Source organism: Leuresthes tenuis, unplaced genomic scaffold (genome assembly GCF_036924035.1).
Source record: "Leuresthes tenuis unplaced genomic scaffold, fLeuTen1.0.hap1 SCAF_8, whole genome shotgun sequence".
Taxonomy (NCBI): Eukaryota; Metazoa; Chordata; class Actinopteri; order Atheriniformes; family Atherinopsidae; genus Leuresthes; species Leuresthes tenuis.
This window is the reverse complement of record NW_027325362.1, coordinates 18,234,665-18,247,104: the sequence shown is the minus strand read 5'-3', so window position 1 is coordinate 18,247,104 and position 12,440 is coordinate 18,234,665. Positions and strand designations below refer to the sequence as shown.

Sequence of the window (12,440 nt, the reverse complement as noted above, 5' to 3'; positions counted from 1 at the left end):
TCTTCATTTGAAAGCTTAATTCAGGCTGAAGTTTGTGTGTTTTTTACGTGTTTCGTGTCTGGATCCTGGTGTATTTAAATGAGCTGTAGGGGGGCTTTGTGTATTTTCATATTTTTGCTTACACTCGTCCAGAATATGTCAGCCACTACTGGATCTGCTATACTTCCCTCCTCGGGTGTGGCTCCCATCTGCAAATGGGAACACTGCCTGGAACTGGAAGCCATTTTGTAAAAGGATACTGTGCCGCTCGAGAAAATAAACAGTTAGAGAAGTAAATGTTATAGATTAGAGTAGTGCCATGTTTCTGAGTGTCACACTGGCCAGCAGCAGCTCTGGTTACTTGAAAGAACAACATGTCAGAGGACAGCAGGTTGTTGTTAAAGCAGAATAAGCAGTTTGTATCTTTCTCTCCTCTTGTCTTTAGGTTTTTCGAGGCGCCCCCTCATGGCATGGCCAGAGACTGTTGTGTTCCTCCACTGCTCCGGAAGGTAAGTCGTTGCCCCTCCTCTTACTTCTGTCAACTTATACAATACTTATACAAACCAAGGTGCTGTTTTCATTGCAGTTTATGTGAGCTTTATCAGGGATTTCCCTTTTTAAGACAACTTCCCCAGACCAGCTTCCGCTTCCAGTTGGAGACAAATGAGATATTATACATTGATGGGGCAACAGAGCTTCATTTAGACTTAACAGGCAGTGGTCATTATTATCTTGGGTAGCATCTCTTAGTCTGCGATGGGAGGTGTGAATGGTGGGAGGAATACAAGAGCTGGCTAGCTGAGAGGAGGATGAGGCAGCAGCATTGCAGAGCAGGATGATTTGGTTTTAAAGTGAGCTTTAATAGCTGTGCAGTTTTAGCAGAGATGAGCACAAGATACTCACACTTCAAGCAGCGTGACTGTGATGGCAGGATAATTGAGGACAAAGGGAAAGGACGAGAAGAGCAGCTTATCTGCTTGGGGAAAGGTTTCAGAGTGTCACTGTAAAGGAGAAACGGTTGTGAGACGAAATATCGATACCCCTGTTGTCTTTCAAAAGAAAGCACGTCACAAAAAGACACGTAGCTGCCAACTGATGATCCTTCACCTCCCTGTGCGAGTTCAAGCAGAGATCTGCTGATTCACTGCAGTGGCTCTCAGCAGCAGGCAGAGGTTTTTGGATGCAGCAGCAACAAGGCAGTGTGGATCGTCTCCTTTATGGGCTCGCAGCCCTCTGGGTTGATTCATGGCTCTCTCGTTGGAGGCATTTCAGCATGATAATAGTATAAGCTGTGCAGGCTCGTTATAACTATAGTTTCGTTACGGACCAACAGAGCTGCATCGCAGACCTTATCAGTATGCTAGAAAGTGCTTCTGAGCAGCTGTTGGGGACAAAAATGCCTTTTCTTGTGGTAGTTTAAAAAATAAAAAATAAAATCTGCTTGTGAATAGAGAACATCAAACAAACAAAACCATAATCACGAGCTTTGAAATGGTGATGGGGTCTGTTCGGTCTGTCCCCGCAGCACCGATTCATCCTTTTCCTTTTTTTTTTTTTCTGCTCTAAAAATCTTGCCGGAAATGAATGAATTGTGATCATTGCTGTGTCTAAAGGTCATTGGGATTGTCAGCCTCAGCACACAAGCATCGTCCAGAAGTCTTTTAAGCCTTTCTGTGGGAATAAGAAATATCAATAGTTGGCATCAAAGAATGCACCACAGTTCTCTCAGGAAACGGTGGTGATGTATTATTGCTGTGTTAGTCCCGAGCAAACTGTCAGCAGTGTGCTTCACTGTCTTCTGCTCGTGCAGCATTGCCCGTGCATTATTTTACCGGTTTGAGGAGTTGAGTTGAAGTTCAAACAGCTCGCTGATAATGCAGCATAAGTGCAGTGGTGCTTGAGAGTAGGTGAACCTTGTAGAAGTTTCTGCTCATTTGCATGGATTTTATCCAAAACTTTGTCAGATTTTCAAAGGCAGCTGGTAAAGATCAAAGTATACAAGCAAGGCAAAAATCTTATACTTGGGCGCTGAAGGAAATCATGCAATGTTCCTCATTTGTGTGTGGTAACAGTATGTAAAGCCTCGCTTTAAGTAGTGTGACCCCTTTGTTTAGCAATTACTGCTACTCAGTGTTTCTGGTAACTGCTGATCAGTGCATCACACCAGCTTAGAGGAACACCTTATTGTCCTCGTATTGATTTAAAAACAGCTGGTTGTAATTTAATATAAAAATGAAGTGCTAAGTCTGAAGGTCCACATATTTTTTGCCACTGTCATATAATGTATACAATGCTGGATTATTTTCCTTCATTTCTGTGTTCTTTTATATCAACTTTGAGGTCTGTGAAAACGTCGGCTTCTGTTGCAGAGACCGAGCAGTACTGAGCAAATCGAAAGTAAACTCGTGTATCATTGCTAAACTATGTGTTCGTCAGAGGGAGCAGAGGGACATCTTTTGTCTGTGGCTCAGTGTAGACCTCAGGCTATCTGTGACATTTGTCTCGCCCCCTTTTTTTTTTTTTTTGTTCCGACCCTCACAGAGGTGACAGTGGTGTATCAGAACGGGCTGCCTGTGATCTCGGTCAGTTTGCCGTCCAGGCGAGAGCGTTGTCAGTTCACCCTCAAGCCTCTCAGTGACTGTGTGGGAGTCTTCCTGCAACAGCTCCAGGAAGAGGACAGAGGCATCGACCGGGTAGCCATCTACTCCATGGGTACGCACACAAGCACAACAATACACACTGTTTCTACTTAACCCAATTGCATGTGAATGTATAGTTAAGTGTTGCAGCTGTGGCTTTGTGACAGCCTATCACGGCGCTGCTTACACTCTGCTCAGGGTTCATTATTCATGAACTACTGGTGCTTGAAATATTACTCTTAGTGAGTGAGTGTATCTGCTTTTACTCCTCATGATAATCAGATGGCAACAAGCCTGATTATCAAGAGAAGTGAAGAGCGTTTGAAGTGGAAACCCATCAGCGCTTCACGACTCTAACTGCCTTCCCTCCCATTTGTCTTTCTCTTCAGATGGCGCGAGGGTTGCCTCCTCCACAGGCATAGACATCCTGCTGCTGGATGATTTCAAGCTTGTCATCAATGACACCACACACCTCGTACGGCCACCAAGGAGAGGTGAGTACCAGCAACCAGAAGGCCGAGCCTGTGCTGTTTGATGGGAGTCATGCCTTCACAACTAAGATCACCTGTCATCTCACGTGCCCCTCAGAGTTGCTGCCCCACGAGGAGGCCGAGAGGCTGAATGACGTCAAATTTCTAGTGCAGCAGCTCTACACCACCCTGCGCATCGAGGAGCACCAACTCAGCAAAGAACGTGAGCTGATTCAACGACTGGAGGATCTTAACTCTCAACTCCGCCCCCTAGAAAAGGTCCATTAACAGTTCTTGACTGATTTTAAGTAGAGACCCACATTGCTGCAAGTTTTTAATGAGCCAGCCAGCCGAACGTTTGACAAATCACGGAACAAGCTAAACTTTTATGAGCACGCCGTTAAGACATTACAAAGTTATTCAAACTGCTTATAGTTGGCCTTTTTCATTGTGTGACTTGTGTGATGTGTTTGGTCTTTTTATCCATTAACTGAGGATTACTTCACAGTTGAGCCATCATGAGTATGAACACACAGCTTTTGTTACATCTCTAATGAGATCCTTTTGTTTGTGTGACCGCGACAAAACCGCTGATCACATGGTGATGAAGTCTTAATCTAGAAAAGAAAAGGAACAGCTGCCTAATAATGTTGTACTGTACATCCATAATGTGATTGCTGTCCTAGTAGAATTATAAGAATTATCGGCACCTGTGAGCTCTCAGAAAAGAATTCTGAGTATCTTCAGTAATCCAAAGGAACCATTTTTTTTTTGTTTTTAACATTCTGAATATATGTGAACAAAAGGCCAGACGACTTGTATGATGGTGAAGCGACAGAAACACCAAATGTGTCCTGGACACAGTTATTGTCACATTAAAAAGCCCCAAATCGTTTCGTACTGCCACCTGGGAGCTTTGTGTACCTGTCTGATAGCACTTTTAGCAAATGTTTAATTGTGTTCAAGCTGTTTTTCCAATTTCTGATTTCAATGTTTTCAATGGGATGTCGTCGCTGCTCATTGCTCTCCAGTTTTAATGCAGTCTTTGTTTTCTTTTTTAAACCTCCTTCTTGTGCTGTTGGATTTGTGCTTCATTTAGTTTCTTTGATGAAATAGCTAACAGCATTCAACTCAAATCTAGTGTTGCCCATTTTGCTCCTCATTGCTTTGGTTCTCAATCATTTAATACGTTCAATGCTTCCAGCACAAGAAGCAGCAAATGAGTCCCGCAGCACGATAGAATCCCACTCTGTTTACTGTATGAATGGTGATCTTTTACCTGTGAACATCGTTTTCTCACCTATAAAAACAAAAGCGATGCACTTATCCCAGAAAGACTGGGTTGACTCCGAGAACTTCTGCAAATATCAGTTTTGGCATTTTGTGCCCTCTATAAAATTGATGTCTTCCAGATAGCTGCAGGTCAGCCTGAAGCTTTTTCGATGTCTTGCGGGATGTTTTTTTTTTTCTTCACAGAGTTGTCTCATTTAATATCTCCCCATCTTCGCAGCCCAGAAACATCTTAACAGTTTAATGAGTGAAACATCTTCACAAACTGCTGAAATCCAGGACTTTCAGTCTTTGGCAACTGCCTTGTAGCCTTAGGGATTGTTTTTTTCACAACATAAAACATTTTTATTTTTCCTGAATGGTTGCACAGCGTCATATTATATATATATTCCACTTTTATATAAAATACTATAAATACTCTGGCCCTCAGGCCTCAAGATCAGTGCTTTTTCAATTTAATTGATACATTTCCAGTGATCAGCACAACAATCTTTTATGTACAATACATTTCCACTTCATATTTTGAAAAAACAGCATCTTTTGAACACTATAATTGTTGTATTTCTGTTATTTAAAAAGGGTGACAATAACTGTGTCCTGTGTCTTTTTCGTTTCGTAACTTTCTTTCTATCGTCTGTAAAAATGACCTCTGATGCTGAGGCTGCTCTGTACACATGTCTGTGTAGGTGAAGGAGGAGCTGAGTAAGAAGGCGGAGCGGCGCACCACCTGGGTGCTGTGGGGAGGCATGGCTTACATGGCCACCCAGTTTGGCATCCTGGCCAGGCTGACCTGGTGGGAGTACTCCTGGGATATCATGGAGCCGGTCACCTACTTCATCACTTATGGCACTGCGATGGCCATGTATGCCTACTTTGTTCTTACACGTCAGGTAAGATATGCCAAGAGTCTAAGTACATGCGCATAAGTGAACAAGAAGAAAAGCTGCTTGCAAGATGCTAACAGTAACCAAGATTATGTGAGGCCAAACTTTGATTCGAGCCTCTCTAATGTGAGCACCCACTGCTTTACCCTGCTGTTTTATTTTTATTTAAGTTGTGTTTTGCAGAAGTTTTAAGCAGAAATCCCTATCATCAAGCCTTATAAAGATTAATGTGGAGAAATTGTCCTTCAGAGCTGAATTCACTTTTCATGAATTAACACAAATTTTGAAATCCAAGGACACTGGATTTATTTTAGGCCAGTGTGATTTTTGGCCCAAGGACAAGAAAGCAGAACACGAAGGGCATCTGAGAAACTGGTTCTTCTTACAAAGTGCTCCGTCTGTGTCTCTCTATAACCTGCAGGAGTATGTTTACCCCGACGCCAGAGACAGACAGTATCTGCTGTTCTTCCACAAGGGGGTGAAAAGGACACGCTTCGACATTGAGAAGTACAACAAGCTGAAAGATGATGTTGCTGAGGTACGGGTGCTCGGTGATAGCTGCGTGTTTTGTGATGTAAAAACAGACTCTGCAGTCAAACCGGGGTCTTACACATTTTACATTTCACCACTTTGATTTGTAACCAACCCTTCGTGCCCCCCCCCCCCCCCCCCGTCTCTGTCTCCCCAGGTGGAGTTGGATCTGAAGCGTCTACGGGACCCGCTCCAGCTCCAGCTCCCAGTTCAGCAGCTCACCACCGATAAAAATTGATGTGAAGAGTGACTCCCTCCTCTCTGAGCTCCTACAACACCCCTTCCCTCTTTCCTTCTGCTGTCCAACACCCGTCTTCCTTTCCTGATGCCCCCAGCTTTCCTCAGACCCCCCCCCCCAAATTCCTCCGTTACCCACTAATCCTTTCTCGTTCTCGACAGTGGGAGTTAGGTTTTTTTTTTTTCTCCCGATTAGTTTTTTGTTTTGTTTTTCCTTTTTACTTTCCTGACTGAAATCTCCCGTTGGAATTGAAAGTAAAAACTGTTCAAAGATGAAAACAGGATGGTGAGAAAACCCAGAACTGAAAACTTCTCGCAGCTGAAGGATGAAAAAGGTCGATTAAAAAGGAAGATGATGATGATCGAATCAAATTGGGCGCCATGGATATGCCTCAAAACAGTGAAGCATCACGCCTGCAGGCACTCCAAGACGGGGATCACGAAGAGGGCCAGCCTTTGGACAGCCTTTGGCTATGCTTGGACATAGACCCTGGCCACGCTGCAGGTCAACGCAGCAGTTTATCTCTACTTTCGCCGGCAGTCAAACTATCAACACTCAGACATACACACACACACACACACACACACACACACACCTACTCTTGGCCAGTGCAGGCTCTAGGGACAAGTTTACAAGGAAGTTCTGACTGCAGTCACTCTACGGGAGGGAGCTCGGTATCGCCGTGGCTGAACTCTGCTGCCTCTCCATCTCTGAGCCACGCCTCCTCCAGGTGAAGGACAGCTGTCCTTCCCTGCTTGACCTTCGTCAGGAGCATATCTTCGCTCACAGGACGCAGGGATGACGACGGCTCATTTCCTCTTCCTGTTGATGTCCTGTAGCGGCCCGGCATCCGCAACTATGAGAGTCCTACCGACAACAACATCACTGTGTGTTCTTTTATTCCAAAAAAAAACAAAAAAAAAAAATATTTTGGCACTTTTTATTTTGAAAGCCATAGTATATTTGTTATGAAAAAAATATATGAATATATATGTATACAATCAAATAAACAAATGACCAGAGGCTAGTTTTTTTCCAGTGGGGGGAGGAGCTCTCTTACTAACGTCATTTCATGAAAAGGCCATTTGCATCTTCTGAAGATTTCCTGCCATAAAGAACCCCTCTAGCAGTACAACACGAAGAATGTAACACAGTATGCATCTACTGTGTTGTACTAACAGTTTCACGTGATCCCATGACAAAATATATCAGTCACGACGTTCTGTTAACTGTAAAGGTCAGTCCCCTGTGGTCCCCATGAGGGGCGACACAAAGCTAAAGCCAAAAAAAAGGTGAACATGGCTGTGGATAGGCCAAAAAAAAAAAAAAGTTTAAGATAATGACAGGGTTAAAATGTTCACTTACTGCGGCCTCAGACAAACTCAAAGGCATGTTGAAGTTTAAAAGATCTGATAAACTACATTCCCCCTGCCCCCCCCCCTTTTCAATTGAAAAGGGAAAATGACACCATAATTCGAGTGGATGAAGGAAAAGTTCTTTCATCCTGAAGTAAAGTCAGAGTTTTCTCCTCCCACTGCTGCTGTAATGCCCCTCCCCCCCCTGCTCCCTCAAAGGCAAGGCAGGGTAGACTGCATGCTGTGGTATGCCCTCAGTAGAAATTTGTGAATGTGTAGGAGCATTATTGCAATTTTGTACTTAATTGGACACTTTTCTTTGCCACATCTTGCTGAAGTCTCATCCACATCTAGCTGAAGTTGAACCCCTTATTAAGTCAAAGGTTGTAGAAGCCATACGTTTATGTTGGCGGTTCTTGTTTTTTTTTTGGACGGTCACAAAAAAAAAGAGAAAGCCTTTGTCAGCCCATCGTTTTTCTGTTCAGGGTGAGGATTGGTGGCCCTCTCCCAGGCCCCGTTTGTCTCTGGAGTAACGCAAGTACTTGTTTTTACTTTGAACTGCAGTAGATCACCTCTGCAGAGGGGAGGATCAACAACTCAACATTGCTCCACAGAGTTTAAGATCATCTTGTGCTTGTGTGTGAACAGCTGGCTGAATCCTACTGAGGAGATCAGCATGTTTAACTGCAGATTTCATATTAAAATGCATGATTTTGGGTCAAATCAGTAGTTAAGACATGCAGATCACAAGGATTTGGTCTAACCTGGTGCAATGTGCGTGTTACCTCCAAGGGAAATGGTGCCTTTTAGATAATCAGTGATTTGAACTGTACAGACAATGTAGCTATTGGATGAACAGCAATGTTAAGAAGATAGGAAATGGTTTGTGAAAGTTACATGGAACAGGCTGATCATATAAAGGAGGGAAAATCTATTTTCGCTCTGTGTGAACAGTGATGTTTGTTGAGTCCACATGTGTGTGCGCTGGGAGCAAAGAGCAGATCACCCTATCCGCGAATCCTTTGCTCCTAATTGCTGCTTGTCAATACCGGTAAGAATCAATTCTGCCTTCATCCAGTCTCCATCATTAGCTTTAAATTCATTTCGCCTAAATAGGCCAGCTTCCACACGCTACAACACGCACACACAATGAGGAAACAATGTTTCCTTGGCGATGCACAGTGGAAGGTCCTCCCCTCTGCGGCCTCTACGCAACATTTCTCCCCATCATCACCTCCTTTTTATCAGACCATCCACTGTTTATTGCCTTTTTTTTTTTTTTGGTTTTTTTTTTTTTTTTTTTTTCCAACAAAATATATCAAATATAGGGAAACTTTATTCTAAAGAGGGTGTTGCATGAATGTATGTTTACATGGGAAATTATGTAAAAAGTTAAAAAAAAAAAAAAGAAAAGAAAAAAAAAGACGATTTATTAAAATAACTGCAAAGATAATTTAAGAACGTTGTTTGTAGAGATTCCTAGTAATAAAGGGCAGTGGACAGGGCTGCATCTTTAGAATCTGCTCTGCCAAATGTGATTTCCATCCCAGCCAACCCACTGCTCAAACCCCGACCCAGTCCCATCTTCACCTACTTACCCCCCTGCCCTGACTGTGCATTCACACTCCCCAGTAGATGGAAACCCCCCCCACCCCCACCGCTGGTGCACCTTTAAAGAAGGTTTCGTGACCTCTTGTCCAAAGGAGAGTCGTCAGACGTGCAGTTTCAGCCTATTGGGGGAAAATCTCCAGTTCTTCTCCCTTTTCTGCCTTTTTCATCAACCCTCAGGTTTTTTTCCCCCCCTCCAAAGTCTCATTGTTATTCTATGTTTTAAATGTGTGTTAAGTTTTCTTTTCTTTTTTTTTTGTGCACTTACAATAAGCCGTTTAAAATGCCTAAAGAGTGAAGCAGAACATAGGATTGAACCGATCTCGCTCTTCATTCTGACCTCTTCTTGTTTGTTTGTTGTTTTCTTCAGTTGACATATGATGCTGTCATGTTGGCAAAAAAAAGAAAAATGTAAAATCCTGTATCATTTATGAAATATGTATAAAAGAGAAATGTAATTCAATTATCAATAAAATCCTTATCCAGTTTTTTGGAGCCAGTTGTCCCGATAAAGTTTTTGTTGTTGTTACCGTAATTCTTGTGACACGCTGCAGATGTTTACAAAGAGCAGCTTTTCAAGGTCTTGATGATATCCTCCGACTCTCCTTGACCTCCAGTTCCTCCTCTACAGGACATCCTATCAGATAGACCTGTGAATCAACACACGACACTTACAATGTTCATAAGAAACCAATTATGAATTTAGACACATAAATCCTGATATATTTTGGGGAAAGAAAAAAAAAAAAGGCTTGCTAAGCTATGCTCAGAGGTGTTGGACCGTGACAGTTAGATTTGTAAAATATTGGACTAATTAATGCATCGAGGCCAGAGGTTTTACACTTTGAAAATGGCATACATTGTATTTATATACAGTATTTATACTTTCCATACTTTTATTTTAACATTTTACCATCTTTAAGTAACCAGTGAATACCTTTCTCGTCATACATTATGGTTTCTTTGCATCAGTTTTACACAGACTTATTGAGTCTTTGCAATCAGACAGACATACTGGATAGTTACACGCAGTGCTTTTAAATTGTTTGCATGTCCGAGACCAAGATATGATAACTGTGTTTTTTCTCTTCACCAAATCACCACTGTGCTTCCTGGATGGGTTATGATTGTAGGTGGTTTTGGCCTGCATGAGCAAAGGACCCACCGGATCGCATTTGGGAAGATGATCGTCTCCTTGCTTCTAAACCACTGGCTCTGTTATTGATATACAGTAGTTGGGTGCTTTTAGGCCAAACAGTTATTGAAGTTTAGTTCTTCTTGTAGTCGTTGGAATAGTTGAGCCAATCAATAGACATGGAACAACTCAGTGTTTGTTTGATGGATTGTGGGACAATGTCTGTAAACTTGTCTAAAGACTAGTTTTTACCACTTGTGACTCCTGTACCCTTGACATCGGTCAGATTTTTCCCCTTCAGGTCTCATTTTGATTGAATATTGCGAATGCATCTTAGGACACCTGCAGCCCATGTTCCAGATGCAGCATACACAAGGCAGCCATCATATGTTTGCAAATTCAATTCAATTCAATTCAGTTTAATTTATATTGCACCAAATTACAACAATTGTCATCTCAAGGCACTTAAATGATATAGTCCAATTCAAGCCATTTGGAATTCAATTAATTGTAATCATAATCCAATTAAATCCAATTATTTCATTTCAAAATAATCCAATTAATTCATATAGAGCCAATTCAAAAAACAATATCCTAGCTAAGGAAACCAACAGATTGCACCGAAACTTCAGTCCAATCTCCCGTCCTGAGCGTGCCTGTGGCGACCGTGGAAAGGACCGACTCCCTTTTAACAGGAAGAAACCTCTGGCAGAACCAGACTCAGGAAGGGTGGACATCCGCCTCGAACCAGCTGGGGTTTGAGAAGACAGAAAAGAGGGGGAAAAAACATGATAACACCATTCAAAGGATACCTGTTGGAACAGGGAAACACAAGTTAATAACCACAATAATGTCACATGTACATAATATTATTTGAGAAATTAAACAGGGGAAAAAGAGAGCAAGTGAGGAAAGGTGTGACAGATGAGGTCCCCCAGCAGTCTAAGCCTATAGCAGCTTAACTATGGGATGTTTCAGGATCACCTGAGCCATCCCCAACTATAAGCTTTATCAAAAAGGAGAGTTTTAAGCCTAATCTTAAAAGTGGAAAGGGTGTCTGCTTCCCGGACATTTACTGGCAGCTTATTCCACAAGAAAGGGGCCTGATAACTGAAGGCTCTGCCTCCCATTACATGATACATTGATTATTGATTATTGATACAAATACATAATAAAAAGCGAGTATATCTCTGTCAGAACACAGCTGCACAGCTGTAGCACAAGGTGACGCTGGAGCATTCCACACTCGCAAATGGCAAAATGGAAAATTCCCAATAGCACAGGGATAGAAGCTTTCATCCTCTCCTCAAAAACACTTTGCACGTGTCACTAGATGCTGGAGTTGTATCCAGTAACCTTGATCATGAGCTTGCAGGGAATGTTCAGCACTGAGACAAACTTTAGAGGTTAGTGTAGACCCTTGCTGTCTTGGTAGATGTCAACATCTGCATCACTCAGATCCACAAGGACCCCATAAGACATGGAAACCATGAACTGGTCTACATTTAAGCTCCATGGTAGAACAGTATCTACATTTTTCTTGCTTTGTATCAATACTGCAAAGCCCTCCTCCTGTCCTATCAATGTGAAATGCAGCCAGCTACGACTTAGTGATGGCAGGCCGAACACAGTCACAGGAGCATGTTCAGCTATATACTCATCACGCCGCGATGCACAGCCAAACGCCACAGGAAATTCCTGTGTGTTGTAAATGACAACACATCCCTCCAAGTGGATACTATAAGCATAATTTGTGTTTGATCAATTTGCCTGAAATGTGTCCTCTATAGTAAGATTTGTGGACTAATATCCCTCTTAATTTGAATATGTGGAGAAACAAAACTGAAAAACCAAAAAAAAAAGTGTGTGTCTTAACTAAGGGACTCGGTCTACACTACAGGAAATCCTGAGTATGCAACCCTTGTTGTCATCCTAATGTGACAGATCCTTCAATATGACGCTAAACAGATGAATCACTTTGTTGACTCATCCTGCAGACCAGGTCATTGCTTGTATTTTGACACACTTTATGACAAGAAAATATCCGAAAGAAAAAGACGGACATGCTAAAGTGGAATAAGCCACACTTCCTCTTAGCATGACAGTAGATTAAGTTGCGTGGAGTATCTTAAGAGCATGTGTATAGGCACAGAGGAAGGTGAATAGACAGATTCTTGTTTGAAACAATGGGAGGATGGTCCTGCCTCTGGATTCAGGGAGCAGAGGGTCAGTGGTTCAAGGTGACAAAGATACATAACAATATGGCTCAGATAAGAGGCCCTATTAAAGACACACAGAAGCGTTACACTTC

At 42.4% G+C, this 12,440-nt stretch overlaps 1 protein-coding gene across 1 annotated transcript in view; it reads left to right on the top strand.

Annotated features, from left to right (window-relative positions):
- The window catches only part of mcu (mitochondrial calcium uniporter), a 47,747-nt gene extending 38,258 nt beyond the window's left edge, over positions 1-9,489 (top strand). Inside the window, exons 3-9 of the mRNA XM_072391212.1 lie at positions 425-488; positions 2,521-2,691; positions 3,008-3,112; positions 3,207-3,367; positions 5,065-5,268; positions 5,684-5,800; positions 5,951-9,489. Of these exons, the coding sequence (XP_072247313.1) occupies positions 425-488; positions 2,521-2,691; positions 3,008-3,112; positions 3,207-3,367; positions 5,065-5,268; positions 5,684-5,800; positions 5,951-6,031 (903 nt within the window). The 3' untranslated portion in view covers positions 6,032-9,489. The remainder of the gene's footprint in view (positions 1-424; positions 489-2,520; positions 2,692-3,007; positions 3,113-3,206; positions 3,368-5,064; positions 5,269-5,683; positions 5,801-5,950) is intronic.
- The last annotated feature ends 2,951 nt before the right edge of the window (positions 9,490-12,440 follow it).